Source organism: Chelonia mydas, chromosome 3 (genome assembly GCF_015237465.2).
Source record: "Chelonia mydas isolate rCheMyd1 chromosome 3, rCheMyd1.pri.v2, whole genome shotgun sequence".
Taxonomy (NCBI): Eukaryota; Metazoa; Chordata; order Testudines; family Cheloniidae; genus Chelonia; species Chelonia mydas.
This window is the reverse complement of record NC_057851.1, coordinates 193717126-193734615: the sequence shown is the minus strand read 5'-3', so window position 1 is coordinate 193734615 and position 17490 is coordinate 193717126. Positions and strand designations below refer to the sequence as shown.

The 17490-nt window shown below is 43.4% G+C and overlaps 1 protein-coding gene across 2 annotated transcripts; it reads left to right on the top strand.

Annotated features, from left to right (window-relative positions):
- The first annotated feature begins 715 nt into the window (after window positions 1-715).
- LOC114020450 lies at window positions 716-16464 on the top strand. 2 transcript variants are annotated; one of them, XM_027826545.3, is made up of 4 exons: window positions 716-1285; window positions 9598-9717; window positions 10819-10925; window positions 13990-16464. In XM_027826545.3, exons 1-3 carry the CDS (start codon window positions 877-879, stop codon window positions 10920-10922), a joined length of 633 nt encoding a protein of 210 aa, XP_027682346.2. In that variant the 5' UTR covers window positions 716-876; the 3' UTR covers window positions 10923-10925; window positions 13990-16464. The 2 variants fall into 2 exon arrangements, with proteins under 2 accessions (XP_027682346.2, XP_027682348.2); XM_027826547.3 differs by lacking the exon at window positions 10819-10925 and having other exon boundaries at window positions 796-1285.
- Window positions 16465-17490: the final 1026 nt, after the last annotated feature.

Here is a 17490-nt window from a genome sequence, read left to right as displayed (position 1 = left end):
TGGCCATGTTTCAAATTCTGCTAAGTGCTTGGCCTTAGATGTGGCAATGAGTGCCACAGACTAATTATATACAGCCTGAAAAAGTATTTCCTTTAATCAGTTTTAAATATGCTCCCTGTCCATGTCATTGGATGGCCCCTTGTTAATGTATTATGAGTAGTGCAGAGCAGAGCCCAACCTACCTTCTCTACACCAGTTGTTAGGGTGTACAGCTTTCTCATGTCCCCACTTACTCATCTCTTCTCTAAGGTAAATTAGCGGTTACCAAAGTTTTCAAGTTTGAAAGGTCCCCGCAAATAGGAGGCACAATGTTCTCTACACAGGATATTTTACAACTAAAACAAAATTGGTTGCATAAGGGCAAAATTTCAATACTGTACTCTTGGGTTTTAGCCAGATTTACTGCAGCATGGAGAGTGGTAGATTTAAGCATACCAATAAAATACTGGGAATATTGCTGCTCTTATAATTCTGCCTGAGCCTTCCACGATTTCTCTCTGACACAGTATTTCAGAAAAAGCCCCTGAAAAGTTATTTTTAAAAACAAACAAGATCTGTCACTAGCCCTGGTGGAGACTTGTTTGTAATTCCCCTGTGAACGGAATTCTTAGATTTCAACCTAGTAGGCCATGAAATGTACAATGTAGCAATATCAAATATCACGAGTCACTCAGCTGTCTGCTGAAATATATGTAATTTGGAAATCATATCTGTTGTTATATCCAGGACGGTGATTCATCCTTGGAGTGAAGCTGTGACTTGCCTCTGCATGTTTTGCAATGCTGACTGGCTTCATAACCGCATAACTGCGTGCTGTGGCTCCTACCAGATTTCTCAGCAAAAGTCTGAGCGAGGAGCAAGCTAATTCCTTGAACAATGGCATTCGCTTTTAGACAATTCTTCCTGGTAGCTGCCGATTTAATGCTTGCCTTGACCCTTTCCTGCTTCCTTTATGCTTTCGTGTGCATCTGCACTGCATTCCTCACCTGCTTTGTGATCGTTTTCTCCTTGGGGATTGTGAAGAAAATGGAGAGAAATATTGACATAAAAGGGAGAGCCATTGTGATTCTAGTGTCCAACAGCTCCATCGGACGGACATTTGCCAGGAACCTGGACGAGGCAGGTTTCAGAGTGTCTGCTGCATGCTGGCCACCTGAAAGGAACTGGGCAAAGGTTCTGAAGGAGGAGTATTCGCCAGACACGAAGCTGACACAACTCCATATAACTGAGGACGAGTATAAGATGACAATGAAAACCTTGATAGAAAAGCACTTATCTCTGAAAGGTAATATTTAGGGCAAGGCTGTGGATTATGTCAATATTAGAAATGACCCCAAAGAGCACATCTGTGTATGAGGGTCCTAGTTTACCAGCAAACTAGGAAGGCAACAATACTGTAAGCATAGATCTCCAGGTATAATTATTGTTTTGCATTTTGTTCTCCTTAGACAAGGAAAATAGACTAGTCAGTTTCACTTCGCACTAAAGGGCAAAGTTTCCACCCTAGCGCTTGTGGAGGGTCCCCTAGCAGCAGGATTGATAACAGTTCCATTGCACAAGGTGTGAGCAGCCCAAGGAATGAGAGGGACTGAGCCATTTGCTGTGCAGATTCTCTGCTCCTTTTTTCCATGGCAGAGGTGCATGTGGACATAGAGGACTGCGGTCACCTCTGCAGAGGTAAGGTTGACAGGCTGGGCGAAAGAGCAAGAGATGAAAGAGGTTTGGTCAGTGTCCTAGGCAGAGACAACGTGCCTGGCTTTTGTTACTCAGAACCAAAATGTGGAGGGGAGGACGGGAGAGGGGGTCATGTTTGATCCTCAGCCAAAAGCACTGTTGGCTACAAGATTGCAGTTGGCTAACACCTGCAGGAGGCTAAAAGATTGCAGCACTTTGCTTTCTGATCTGGACCTCACCACAATTATCCATGGCTGGGTTGTCTCCAGATTAGATTACATGGGGCTAAACTTGAAGACAATTCATAAACGTCACCTGGGACTGTAAGAGGCGGGCAGCCTGTTGGGGTACGTTTCTCTCAGAGAACACACAACACCTGTGCTTGGGAATCTGCCGGTGTGTTTCTGGATGCAATTTTTAAAAAGTACCAGTAGTCAACTACAAAGTGCTAAATAGTTGGGGCTCGGCTATGCCAACACCCAGAGGCAGATTGAGGTTTCATGGAACCCTAGGCCAGAGTAAGCGGGGGGCCCCTCCTGATGCCTTCCACCTGCAGTTCTGCCCCCAGGCTACCCCTCCCTCCCCCACGGCCCTGCCCCTGTTCCAACCACACTCCTGCCCTCTTCCGCGCCCCCCCCCACTGCAGCCTGCAACCCGTTTGCTCCTTTCTACCCTCCCCCCAATACCAGAGAAGCTCTGTCCCCCCGCCACGGCCATGGGGTTGCAGCAGAGAGTGAGAGCTCCCCCAGCCCTGAGGCCAGGGCAGGGAGTGAGAGCTTCTCCAGTCCAGGAGCCACAGCTGGGGTCTGGACGCTGGGGCTTCCCCCACCCTGCCTGGTGCTTCTGCCGGGAAGTGGGGTCAGGGTGCAGGGGCTTCCCCCGCCCCAGCTTCCCGGCGCAGTTACCTGGGTTGGGGTGCGGGGGCTTCTGCTGGGGAGTGGTGTTGAGGTGCGGGGGTGTCAATTTTTCTGGGGTCCCCCAATTGGCTGGGGCCTCTGGGCACGGGCCCTGTCGGCTCAATGGCTAATCCACTGTTGGCAACACCAACTCTCATTGTTACTGTAAGAGCTGAGAACAGAAAAAGTGTTTGGTTAACAGCCCCTTGGTTTAAATCTGAGGGGTCTGGCCACGAGATTTTGAGCAAGGGCTAATCAGCTCTGGAACGTACTTCAGTAGTTGAGTGGCAGAGCCCAATATTGCAAGGTTTCTTCATGCTCTCGGCTCTGTCTAGCCAGGAGGGCGTGTTTAATGAAAGAGGGAGAATTTTAGGTTTATGTTTGAGGGGAAGTATCCATTCTAGTGTGGGCACTGGGCCTGTTGAATTTGAATGGATCTTTGTAAGTGGTTGTACATGTGGATAGTGGTTTAGGTAGACGCCATATTAGAAATCAAAATACACAAATAAAATTCAAAAATATCTAGGGTTATAATAGTTGATACTAGCAAACTTTTTGGGATATGAAGGGATATGAAACCTCGAACTTCAGTGCTTATGCCAATCTTTAACTATTAGAGATCAGGAGACAAGTTTTGGTTCCCACAAATCAAGAAGGATGTTGATAAACTGGAGAGGGTTCAGAGGAGAACTACCGGAATGATTAAAGCATTAGAAAACCTGCCTTATAGTGATAGCCTCAAGGAGCTCAATCCATTTAACTTAACACAGAAAAGGTTAAGAGGTGACTTGATTACAGTCTATAAGTACCTACACGGGGAACAAATATTTAATAGTGGGCTTTTCAAACTATCAGAGAAAGGTCTAACACAATCCAATGGCTGGAACTTGAAGCTAGACAAATCCAGATGTAACGTAAACCTGTACGAAATTGTTGGGTATTGTATTAAATTAACCAGAAGCTTGGTCACGTTGCAATCTGCGCAGGAGTCCTCACGGGCATATAAACTCTACCAGAATCCCTGCAAGCGTTATGATCTCCAGCGGTGTTGCTGCAGGTCCAATATTCTTTGCTAGAGTCTGCGAATATTTTGGGACAGATCCTTAATGACATTAGGTAGCAGATGCTTGTACCAGTAGTCCTGTTGACAGCAGTGTGTATATAGTATGACTATTTACCATTAGATAAGGAGATTCTCCAGATGAAGAGAATGCCTCATGTAAGGGAACCATTTTGTCTAGGGAGGAGGGGAAGATACAATCAGTCTACATGGCTAACAGGTTTCTTCATGTCTTAAGAAATTAGTCATGTATTTTTTTTTCAGAAGTGGCGCAGAATAGGGCAGGAGCTGGATACATACCTCAAGCTAGTGACACTCAATTATCCAGGTGCCTTGTCATCCTTGAGAAAAAGGCAGACATCACACAGACATCAGACAAGGCATACAAGCAGTCAAGAAAGTGGGGAAGTTCTATGGCCTGTGTTATGCAGGAAGTCAGACTTGATGATCAGAGTCGTCCCTTGTGGCCTCAAAATCTATGGCTCTATCAATATTTAATGCTAAGATCATGGAAGGAGCAGTTCTAGTTAAAGATATGCTTGCATATACCCTGTGTCATCTTTGTGTCACGCATGCATGCTTTAGCATCTTGTGCTGACATGAGTTACACATTCCTGTATTTCTCTACATACATTCAGGTTTGCCAGCCCCCCGTGTTCAGAAAAACATGAATCAGGTGCCCAAAAATCATGAGTGCCTTAAAAATACTGATTTTTTTTTAAAAGAAATGTTGGGTCCTTTTTATTTGTCTTCTGGCTTTTGAGCCTTTAGGGTGCCCTCGGGTCACCTTTTCAAGTTTTTCTCTGCAACCATGAGAACGAGAAACATACATTTCATTTACAGAGAGAGAGAGAGGGAGAGAGTTTCACCAAATCACATGCCTCCAGGAGCTGGGGCTCTAAGGAAAACATCCAGTATTACAAGAGTTACTGACACTGTGTATGAATGATCTGGGATCCAGCTACTAGAGAGACTGCTGCTACTCATGTTTGTGCTGTTGTCTGGACATATTGCCTGGAACTGTTGTCTCTTGTTTCATGACCTTCAATGCTGGCTGCAAAGTGAGGCCTTGAGGGTAGCACAGTAAAGCAAGTTAAAACTGGGGAGATTCTTAAAGCTTAATATGGCTGTGAAGCAGCCCCTCTCCACTGCAGAAAAGATACAGGCAAAACAAAACACAACTCTTGCCTGTTAGCGTGATTAATTCCGATAGTGCTTGTCACCATGATACCCAGCCATCCTCCTGAACACAGGAGCTTGGAAACAATATACAAAGGGTTAGTCAAATGCTCAGTGAAAATCAGTACTTGTTGCATCCTGCCCCAGCTTTTGCCAAGTCCAGTGAATTCCAGGGGCGGCAGCTCTCAAGCAAGAGCAATCTGGTGATGTATGTGGAGTTCTCAGATTTCTCAGATGATCTTAACGGCCGGGGCAGGGTACCGGGTGAAAGATGGTTTCAGATAACCCAGTCCCAAACTGTTCAGATTTTAAAGATCATCACCTGCAGCTTGAATGGCACCTGGTGCAGATTTGGGCACAAGTGTCATGTGTCCATGCTGGCCCGTGTCACTCAGAAGCTGGGAACCTGGGCTCTGATCCTGCAGTGAGCTCCCTGTGGGCAGATCCCCGTGGAGCCCATTGACTTCAGCAGGGCTCTGTGTATGTGTACACAGCACTCCACAGCATAGAGGTGACTGCAGGATCAGGGCCTTGCATTCTAGTTCTGTTGGAGCTTCTGGGACGACTGCAGTGTTTTATACAGAAGATCCCAGCCTTTCCTTTGTTCTAGGATAGCTCGTTTCTCTCCTCAGACAGTTCATTCCTTCTCCATTTATTGCTTTCTGTTGTTGCATTTCTTGTACCCGCCTTTTCCCTGGCTCTCCCTAAACATCCTCAGTCTCTTCAGAGGTCCCCTCTTTTCTTTTCTCCTCCGTATGCTTTATTCATTCTATCCCTTGCGGTTTGATCACTTTCCTTCTATTTCTAAAGCCTCTATTTCCCTGGTCCTATTCTGATTTATTTAATTCGTTTCATTTTCCAATTTCACACTCATTCCCTCTCCCTCGTACAGTTTTTCCCCCTCTCCTTTTTCTCTGCTTTACTCTCTTTCTCTTTCACACAGCTTTCCATATCGCTCATCCAACCTTTTCCCATTACTCAGCTAACTGCTGCTTTCTACTTCCCCGGTGCCTAAGACATCACAGGAGGCAGGCAGCTCTTTGTCAAGTTGTTGAGTGATGTGTACACATGAAGAAAGTTTTGCCTATTAAAAATCATGAGTTTCATCAATGGTAAAGGGAAATGCAAAATGATAAACTTCCTAGATTTTACTCTTGTCTGTAGCTGGCTGGATTGTTTTCACCGTGAACGAATTATCCAAAAGATTGAGCCTTCTTTCTATTCATGAACAGCTCATCCTGACAGGTGTGACTGCATTTGGTATTCAGAAATATTCAAAGAATAGTTTGGCCAAATAATTTAAAAGCTAGGAGCCATTTGAAATCTCTTCATTTTGACTATTTGATAGTCAGTATGTGAAACGGATCACTTGGTATTGTTTCTGATCCCTGATTGGATGGGTTAAACTCTTTACACAGAAGAATTCATAAATAAATAATGATGATTAACAAATTGTAAATAATGAATTAGCAAGCACACTTGTTCCTGCACAAATATCATGCCCTTCTTCATAAGCACAGGTCTATTCAAATGGGGAAACATCCTTCCCTTTACAGAGAGCCTAGACAAGACATCTGCACCACCAAACACCACTCAGTCCCTAAAGACAGATCATATGGCCCAGAGAGTTTTGGTTATGCAACCAAAAGGTCCTTCTCTATTAATAGCGCAATATTATTGCTAAAAGTCCAAACGCTGCCAACCATCTTAGAAATTAATGGAAATGTACTTAAATGGCATAATCAAATTAATTGAGATTTGGTCACTGTAGAGCTAAAACTGGGTTCAGGGACTATACCTGCCCTTTTGCCTCACTGCCAATACTTGTGGTTTTGCATTTACATTTAAAATAAAGTTTCTCTTTGCTGTGGCTGTGTGAAAGATTCACACAAAGAATTGGGGAAACTGACTGACTATTGAATGATAAGAGTGAAACTGACTATTAGAATGGATCGAAAATTGGACAATTGCCAGATCAATTTCAATTTTGCAAAACCACATTTTCTGTCAACCAAACATTGACGGAAGATTCTTGACCAGCTCTACTGACTATATGCAGAGTGGTGCTTTAATGCACAAAGCAATAAACTAAAAAACAGAGAAACATTCCCCCCCACCAACCCAGTTTCATTCAGAAACAAGAGATCTCAGGTAATACTTATAGCAATAATGAGTAAAAAAAGGGTACAGACAGAAATATGACTTTTAAATTGATAGAGTCCCTTTCTAAAGCTACAATTATAGTAATAGAAATTAAAACCACATAAAGTTAGGATGATGAAGTGACACAGCTCAGATCACAATATACAAAACTAGGGAAATTCTGGGTTAAGGCTGTAACCCAATTCTTAACTCACTCCCCTTTCTATCCACTGGGCTATGCTCTGAATAAAATGCGTCAGAGAGTTCACTTTCTAGTTGCACTTCTATCTTTTATCCTTCTCTGAGGCAGCTCCTCCGGAAATTTTATTCATGAGCCATAACACCGGAGAGCAGTGCATGTCTGATTGCATCAGTCATGTTGCGCTACATGATATAAAACAATTCAACATGACTGACATCACAGCCAAGATGTGGGAGAGGCGGGGGAGACGGGGGAGGGGGAAAGATACTTTAAGTAAAAGCTCAGTTTTTCTGAGAAGGAAAAGGAGCAAAATATTGAATGTGCTTGAGCAGAATAATCAGGTGCAAGGGGAAAAATTTTCCCATTAACTCCAGGTGGTATGCACAGTGGGCTACATGCATGTTTGGTGTAATAATAAATCCTATCTAATACTTTGCTGAAAAGCACAATACCATATATCTCAAAGCACATGGCAGCTGAAGGTAAGCATTATTGACCCGATGTAAGTAAGGTGGTGGATGGATACACCAGCCAGGGAAAGCCAAAGTCCTGTCTCAAGGGTAACCTTATTGCCACAAAAGGATTCAAAACAAGAGCAAAGTGGCTCCTATCATTTGCTTTCAGCCACCACAGGCCTTTACAGCTTTCAACAAACTGGGAGTGAAGAGAATACGCTCTTCCTCGGGTACCTGTCCTAGGCCTCTTGCCAGGTCCCCCTAGAAGCACTTTCCTCAAGGCCTTATTTCAATTCCCTGCTCACTTTCTGAGGGTGAGCCAGGAGAACTCCTTTTATTGTCTCCATCAGGGAGTCATGTGATGAGCAGCTGATTTCTCGCCATCATGTGTCCTGTCTGGAGACTGCAATTCCCAGTAACTCCTGGACTTAAAGGGGATATGCTATCATAACAGACATACCGGCTAACCCTGTGCTTAGAGATCAGTGCTTTGTTACATCCTCAAAATCAACGAGGAGTCCGGTGGCACCTTAAAGACTAAAATTTATTTGGGCATAAGCTTTTGTGGGTAAAAAACCCACTTCTTCAGATGCATGGAGTGAAAATTAAGATGCAGGCATTATTATACTGACACATTAAGAGAACGGAGTTACCTTACAAGTGGAGAACCAGTACCGACAAGGCCAATTCAATCAGGGTAGATGTGGTCCACTCCCAATAACTGATGAGGGGGTGCCACCGGACTCCTCGTTGATTTTGTGGATACACACTAACACGGCTACCCCTCTGATACTTGTTACATCCTGTTTCACAGACAGACAAACAGAAATACAAAGAGCTTAAATGTCGTCTCCGAGTCAATGGGTATGTCGACACAGCAGCAGGAAGATGCGATTCCCAGCTAGAGTAGACATATACACGCTAGCTCCTCTTCAGCTAGCATGCTAAAATACTAGTGTGGCCGCAGTTATACGGACTAGCCACTCAAATACATGCCCAGTGTGTCAGGTGGGATTGTCCTTGGGTGGCTAGCCCAAGCCATAGCCCGTCCTGCCATGGTCACACTGCAATATTTAGTGCACTAGCTTGAGCAGAACTACCTCATATATGTCTGCCTGCACTGGGAATTACACCTCCCAGCTGCTGTGTAGACGTACCCAAGAGGACTCAGTGGCTGACTCCCATTCATGTGCTTTGTGCTTTTAAACCAGGGCTGAATTTGTCTCAGTATGTTGTGTAGATATGGCTTATATATCGTTACATGGGGAAAAGCAACTTCTTAATTAGGAGGGTTGCAGGGGAAAAAACCCTGATGATTTTTGAAAAATGCCATTTCCATTTGGATGAAATTTTATTCAAGTGGAAATTTTCTGCACATCTCTAGGCCTAAGTAAAATATTTGATAATATTGATGGATGAACTCATAAGAGCTGTTTGATCTTCCATCAGCAATTTGACATCACTTCTCTGGACTGGGCCACATTGGAGTATAATGGACTGCTCACAATTTGGATTTATTTTTCACAATTTATTTCATGCAACTTTGGAAATATTTTGCATAAAGCTGGTTGAAGCTTAAAGCTGGTTGAATTTAAAAAATTTTCATGCAAATTATTTGAAGATTTTCATAATTTTGTGTTTACCTTTTTGGCTGCAGCTCGTAAAAGTAAAGATTTTCATTAAAAGTTTCTAAATTTTTTGCAATATCTTTTCATCATCTTTTAGTCCGCTCTAATATGAAGTATGTAATGCTAGAACTTTTGGAGAACCGGGATTCCAGCTTGGATCCATGTCTAATTGTGTATCAGAACAGTTAAGAGTTATATGGCTCAGATTCGCCTCATTTTTTATCTAAATGCAGCGGCTACTTGCAATATTTATTTTTAAACGGAGAAATGTCACCTTTATTTGTGTGCAGAGAAATACTATGAAATAACAGGAAAATGAATTGTAAAAGTTAACACAGCTCATCTCGTGTCAATTGGACAGGCATGTATGGGCTGATGAAGAAGCCTTCGGTCCTGATGTGGGAAGAACAGGAGCCAGACACAAACAGATTCTCTGAGGGAAAAACTTTTTATAAATGGAAGGATGTTTGCAGAACTCCAGGTAGGATAAACTTTAGCCAGTCCAGCACATCTGAATATGTTGCTCCTCTTAGTCCCTCTCTAGACTTGGCGGGGGGGGGGGGGGGGGGGAGTATTGAAAAAAAAATGTGTAAGCCTATTTGTCGTAACGGAGACTGTTTTTAAACATCACTTAGCACCTCCGATGACAGGGTTCAATATCTTTAAAAATGTTGTAGCTGCTCCTGGTCAACTTTAGACTCCACCCCTCACGATGGTTGACCATAACTAGCTTTGAAAACGTATTTAAAATCACCCATTTGAAGACACACACATTCTTTTCTAATCTAGGCAGGGCCTTACTGTAATTAGAATTTGGCAAATAATTGATTTTGCAGTTCAGTGGCCAAACTGGGTGAGAGAGGGGAGAGACTGATTCAGCTTGAAGGAAATGTTTCATTTAATTCTTGGGTGCCCCCCTTTTTAAAGTTAATTCTTGCTAAATTTCAAAACAAAAAGTGGTAACATTTTGTTTTGAAAATATTTTTTTAAAATCACTTTTTTGGCTATTTTTTTTAACCCTGGTGGAGGTTTTTTTCCCCATCAAAACTCTTCTCTGAATTTGACCCAAATTTATTAACAAGTTTGGTCAACCTGACGCTTTGTTTTTCAGCAAATAAACTGTTTGCTGAAAAAATTCCACCCAGCTCTAGTTGTAATGTGAGTAAATCATCTAGGGCCTAATCCTCTGAGGTGCTGAGTGCCTTTGGTTCCCACTGCTGTCATGGTTGTTGACATTTAAGCGAATGGGGGTGAAGAACAAGTCACAGAGATTCTCAACAGTCTCAGTATCTTAAAGGATCTGGCCTTTATCTGGGGAAGAGTTTTCCTCATGTTTTGCTTTTCATATAGTGGACTAAATAAAAAAGTGGTAAGCTCGTGAGGACTTATCTAGACTAATACTTAGGTTGCGGCAAGCTGAGGTGCAGATCTACCTGCACTAGTCTGCCGGGAACTCAGGGTACGTCCACATCTGAACTGGGAGGTGGGATTCCAAGCTCACATCGATGTACCTCTGCTAAGTCTGCTTGAGCTAGTGTTTAAATATAGCAGCGTGTCTGCAGTTGCATTCTTCTCTTTGCAGCCTTCCTCATGACACTTCTCTTTCTCCCTGTGAACTATGGGGTGACTCTTGCAAAGAAGAAAAGCCTGCAGTTACTTACTAGCCCGCTGAAGTCCAAAAACTGACAGGTGAGACAACATCGGCATCTTAGATACATCCAGCCTGGCAGAGGGTCCACTCATGTCACACTCCTGAGCAGACGCTGCCCCTGCCCCAGACTCCAAAAATCAGGGTCATTCCAAAATCTGGGGAGTTTAGACCTGAGGCTATTTTCAACCCTTTTAAAATAGGGGCTGTTTGCAAAAGTCACACCTGGATTTGGTTTTTGATTTCCAGTGGCCCCAAGATCTGATGGTGTTCAGACTCAGGGTTTTGGTTTGGGCAAATCTCTAGTATGGGAACATGAGACTGCAAAGAATGCCTGAAATTCTCCCTATCCTGTCAGGTATCTGTCCTTGCTTTGGAAATTCTATCCTGAAAATTCACTGGGTCTGATTCTGATCTCTCTTACACCAATATGAATGAGAAGGAACTTCCCTGACTTCACTAGATGTACATTTACAATGTTGTTTTAACCTTGTTGGTCCTAGGCTATTGAGCAAGGTGGGTGAGGTAATATATCTTTTATTGAACCAATTTCTTTGGTGAAAGAAACAAGCTTGTGAGGACGGAGGGGTCAGATGTGGAGTGATCACTTTGTGAAAAATGTTCACCCATCCGTGATATGGTGTTTTTGTCTCTTATTTTCTCTGTGAGTTCATTGGAGAGCAGAATTATTGTCTTGTGTTACCCACATAGTTGTTACTGGAGCATTTAGTGCGCTGGATGAGGTATTTTGTGATAGGCATGTGTAAGACCCAGGGATCTTGAAAGGTGTGTTGCGGGGTATTGATCCTCATAGCAGGGGTCATATGTCTCAGTCCTCATCCTCAAAGGAAACCCGCAGAACACCTTCAAAAGATGACTCTGGGAGCTTAAATTCATAACTTTGCTAGACACTAAAAATCATGGACATAGAAGAGACACTGGATTTATGGCTCTGTAAGCGTGTGGGACTCACCCCTGTGGTGCCTCCTGCTGGTGTCCTGGGAATTAGCTCTACTTCCAGCCTTGGAGTGCCCTCTGCAGGTCGGTATCCCGCTTACGCCAGGCCCCCCGTGTCCTTCCTGGACCCAGTGCCCCTTGCACCCCAGGGTGCTGCCCCCTGGCAGTAACCCCTCACTTCCAGGGTCTCCCCTCCCCAGGGAACCCCCACCCCCTATCCCTACCTCGCCTCAGTCATAGGCTACTGCCAGTCACCAGCGAGCCCCCGTGCCCGGGGCAGACTACAGTATAAGCCCCTCATCACAGGCAAGGTTGGGTTCTGTCTAACCTGCCTCTGTCTAACCTGGGGCTGTCCCCTGCAGCCCCCATACCTGTTTGGCCTAATACTAGGCCGCAGCCTGGGGCTTCCCTGGCTGGAGCTCCCCCAGCTCCTCAGGCCCTTCCCCAGCCCTGCTCCAATCTAGGTACTCTGCTTAGGTTCCTGCAGCCAGGTCCCTCCCTCTCAGAAGCTAGAGAGAGTCTCTTTGGGGCATGGCCAGAGCTGAAGCTGCCTCCCAATCAGCCCAGCCTAAGGCTCCCAGCCCCAGCCCTCTCCAAGGGCTGGCTTTTAACCCCTTTGGGCCCGGAGTGGGTGACCACCCCACTACAGGCTCATTAAAACGACGTGTAACCCACTAACCCTGCTTTGTCCTATGACTGCAGAGATGTTAACTGCCCAGTTCGCCTTGAATGGTCTCTTGCAACACATGTGAACGCCCTATGCTAAACAATCTGTTCCACCTTGTATTTAGCTGTCACCCTCTGAGTACATTTCCTAGACCCGAAGAAGAGCTCTGTGTGAGCGCAAAAGCTTGTCTCTCTCACCAACAGAAATTGGTCCAATGAAAGATATTACCTCACCCACCTCGCTAGATGTATGCCAATATTAACTTTTTCCTGCAAAGCCCATGTGCTTTAACCTATGTCACATCAAATAATGTCACCTACTCTTACGCTACCAAAAAACCACCAAGGCAGAGCCTTCCTGAGTCTCCCATTGGGTTCTGGGTTGCTTGCTTGTTCAAGGCTCAGTTCTGCTCCTGCAATCACTTCCACTGAAATCAGTGGGACAACTTAGGAGGGAAGAAACCAGTCCACACGCGTGGCAGAATCAAGGCTTTAGACTGTAAACTACTTGGGGTGAGGACAATGGGCCAAATTCCTGTGGAATTCTGCAGTCAGTGGAGTTACTGTGGATTTGGATTGGCATCAAAGCAGAATTTGTCCAGGCCAATCTCTAATATTGGGACATAATGATGTGCAACATGCCTCGAACTCGGGACCTGAACTCGCCACCTATTGGTTTCCGCAAGGAATTTAAGGTGCTTGTTCTGAACTATAAACCCCTAAATGGCCTGTGACCTGTCTGCATGATACGCCTTCTCTCCCCCATTGCAAAGCTAGCACAGTTGCAGGCAGTGGAAGCCCTCAAGATGGAACCGACGGGAAGAAAAGCTGCCAGCAAGGCATGCTCCATGAGGGTCCCTCGACTTTGGGACTCACGCCCCTGCTTGGTCCAAGGTAGCCAGAGAGTGTTGACCATCAGGGTATACAGCAAAGGCCCATTTATTTACCCATGCTTTTGGGGAACGAGGAATAGGGTGGAGACTGCCTTTGTGCATGAGGTGGGTCATGTTTGGGTTACTTCTCACCACTGACTGGCTTTATTGGTTAAAGGTGAGGAGAGGCTCCTGGTTCTGTATGAATGAACATACTTCTTGGGGGTGGTAAAAGCACCTCAGAGGTATTCAGATAATCCCATTGATTTCAGTGAGAATTAGGCACCTAAATACCTTTGAGGCTCTGGGCCCTAGAGCCCGATCAAAAGCCCAGTAAAGTTAATGAGAGTCTTTGTATTGACTTCAATGGATTAGACCTCAGAGCTTGGCATAGATGCTTTTTGAAAGAAATATTAGAAATGGAAATAAATAAATATCAACTTCTCTCTCATTTGGTCTGCACATGCTCACCAGTGGCTGTGCCAGAGTAGTAACGTGATATGGATCGGAAAACAGTTCATGCAAATTATTCCATTCCGACTGAAATCAGAGTGAATGGAATTATTCACTGCTGAAGAAAGATTAATCCCCCCCCATACATTTATTTCAGCACGGAAGGAAACTTGTGGAATGACTCAACGGGTTACTAATGCCGCAGTGAAAAGGAGATGCAGGGAGGAGTAACTTGGAATGGAACCGACTGATTCCTGACTTGCAAGAATCAAGTGCTGAATGGCGTCTTCAAACTTAGTCATAAGACAATGAGAAAACATTGTGAATTAGATCTGGATGGAAGACTATTCCCCTAATTGTATTGGAGGTCTGCTTTCAAATCACATTTGTAACTGAGAATATGGTGAATGTTGAAATTGTACTGGGATAAATGATCTAAGATGGAAGGAAATAATGAAAAACTCTCCTGAAAGACTACTGAACGTTAAGCTTTCGACATATGCTGTGCTATGACTCTGCTTAATTGATGGACAAACTGTTGGTCTTTCATCTCTCAAATTGCAACTCAGAATTATCATTACACATGTGAAATGTAGTCCAGTCCCGGCCCACAGAAAAGAACGGCAGTTAAATGTCAAACTGAGCCAAAACTAACCATTTTAATTCAACCATGTCAAAAAGTTTTGTTTTGATTAAAGCTGTTAAAACATTTCATTTCAACATTTCTGAATTGAAAGTTTTGGTTTCTAGCCAAAAATATTTGACCTTTGGTTTTTCACCAAAAAGTCAAAGTTTTCTGTGGTAAGCAGACACTTTATAAAACAAAAAAACGCATGTAGTCAAACACCCAATTTGCAGCTGAAAAACAGTTTCAATGGAACATTTTTAATCAGCTCTGGTGAGCAACAACATTTTGTCCAGAAATTCCTTATGCAGTTTTAGATGGATAATGTATTCTTTATTTTCTCCACTAAACTGTTGCATGTCATTGATGTGGGCTTTTAAATAGCTGCTGTTTCATGGATGGTTAAATGATACCTATTTGTACAATCAGGCTGTACATACCAGTGTGAATACAGTCCTTATTTGAACAAAACACCTGTTGGCTTCAATGGAAATTGTTTGCTTAAAGACATGATAGACTATAATTGTTTATAATGCTTTATGATCCTTTGAGATAAAAGGAACTATACATTTATAAAATTATGGCTTTAAGGCAATGCTGTTGTGAAACCCAGTTATGATATACCTTCCCTAAAATTATAATACAAATTAGCTACATCAAAGTAATGCAGAAGTTATATGTTGAGATTTTTGAAGCTGTCTAGGGGAGCTGAATGCTCAACTCCCTTCAGTTTTAGTGGGAGTCAGCCACCTAAATTCTTTAAGCAGGCTTGAAACTCAGTCATAATGTATAACATTGACATAATTCACTGTTAAAGCTAACACCTTAGCAAACCTATTGTTGCCATATGTCCCCATTTAAAAGCCTAAGGGCAACCTAATTTTGCCAGACCAAAACAAATACACAAGTCAGAGCTGGTCAAAATTATTCCTTTATTTTTTTTAAAAAAAAAGGTTTTTCCTGCAGCAAATGTTTCTTTCCCCCCTCTGTACCCCCTCCAAAAAATAGAAAAATGGAAAAGGAGAGAAAAAGCCTAAAAAATGAAAGACAACTTCATTTTAGGTTTCAAAATAATTTTCATGTTTTCAATTTTTTTTTTTGGCAGAACACTGAAAAAATTCAAGAGCTTTGAGAAAATTCTCTCGAACAATTCCCCCCTCACCCCCCCAAAACAGACTCACCATTTTCCAGCCAGCTCTAATGAAAATGCAGCTGGCTTACAAATGTTTGGTCCCATGGCAACTAAACCCTCAAATTCAAGAGCTGACAATGGAAATGACAGCTGACCACTCAAGCCCTGAACCTTCTCCCATTGAACTCAATGGCAAAATGCCCAATAATGTCACACGTGCAGGACCAAGCTGTAAATACACCCACCTTTCCTGGGTAACCCTCTCAGAATGTTTCCCAGCCAAAAGGGTTTATTTACATTACGCGAGCACTGACATTCTTTCCATTTTCAAAAATATCATCATGGCAGATGTTATAAACAAGTCACATTCTTTGCCAGCTGCCTTTATCAAAGCCACAGTCCCTATATGCCAACTCTAGCAATAGAGTCAAAAAAATACAGCACAAAGCCGATATCAGTACAATTCCACTGGGATAGCTGCTCCTCGGAGCGGTAATTCTCCTGTTAGAATACCTTGCTGTGTTTTCAGGCCTGGTGCTGTAGAATTCCCTTACACGACTAGTGTTTACTCACATGAGTAGTCATACTGAAGCCAAATCCAGCTGAGTATGGGCTACTCACCGGCATAATGATCTGCAGGGCTGGCATTTTAGATAAGGTGGTCTTTGGGGGCAGGAATACCATTTTATCTGCTCGTATCACTGCTGAAAAGCACTGTAATGCAATGCCAATAATAAATAGCCATTACGGTGGTCTGGTTTTATATTATTGTTACTAACTTGATCAATAAAAACATTGAATGTGCCCTCTTATCTGACCCACATGCTTGAGTTTTATATGTAACTTCAGAAAAATACAGAATGTATTCACGTGTTTGAATGTCCTTGCAGCTCAGCTTTTATTATATTAACCTATGGGCCAGGAAAGTGTGGGTTCAAATCCCATTCCATGGCTTACACACAATACAGCATAATAATAATTCTATCATACTACACATTGAGCTGAGCTCCTCCTCAAGTTTGTCTTTTCCAAAGCTGGTATTCCTCCCTTTTAATTCAGAAGGGTTTGAGCTTGATCCATATCTTTCGGGTCAGTCTGGTCCCAGCTGAGAGCATGGCTCTCTCAGAGTTAGGGGTAGAGTTCTACACATGAAATCCTAAGAGCACCCATCTTGGGTCAGCTACTATTCATTTAACTTCCCCTGTTTCCATCTGCCATTCTGTATGGATAGAGTGGCAGTGTTTGTCACAGGGAGAGTCTGCTGTTAGTTTGTTGTATCTGGTTAATGACCATTATCCCACTCATTCTTGCTGAGTAGTATCTTACTACACGAGTAATCCTATTGGTTTAAGCAGTAGGATTTACTATTACTAGTTGTAGAGTAAGGTGCCACTCGGAGAGTAATGGTGTCAGAATCTGGCCTTAAATATTCAATTTGTTTTACATAAAGCCATTTAGGAGCTGGGCACATAGATTCTTTATTTGAAGAATCTAAAAAATGCATACTTCCCCCCAAATCCCTAGAGACCTTTGAGGAGTTCTTCAACAAAGTAGTTTCCTTGTCCCCTCATTCTCTGCCCCTTTCCCAGCCTAACTGTTTGTTCGTACTTACAACTTTCTCCTTTCCTCTAGCTGTGCTCTATAAACTTTGAAGCAGATCTGCACTTAGCACTGAATTGGGCTTCCAGGTAATGGATCAGATTCTCAGCTAGGGTAAATGAGTGTAGCTTAGCTGACTTTAGTGGTTAGCTTTGTGGACTTTGCAGGTTACACAAAAAGGTGACTAAACAGACAGACAAAGGAAGGAGGACAGGATAACAATGGGGATAGGTGTGATTGCGCAACTTAGTTGTTGCACTGCTGAGAGTCGTCACTTTTGACAGTAGGTCGTGCTGGTGCGG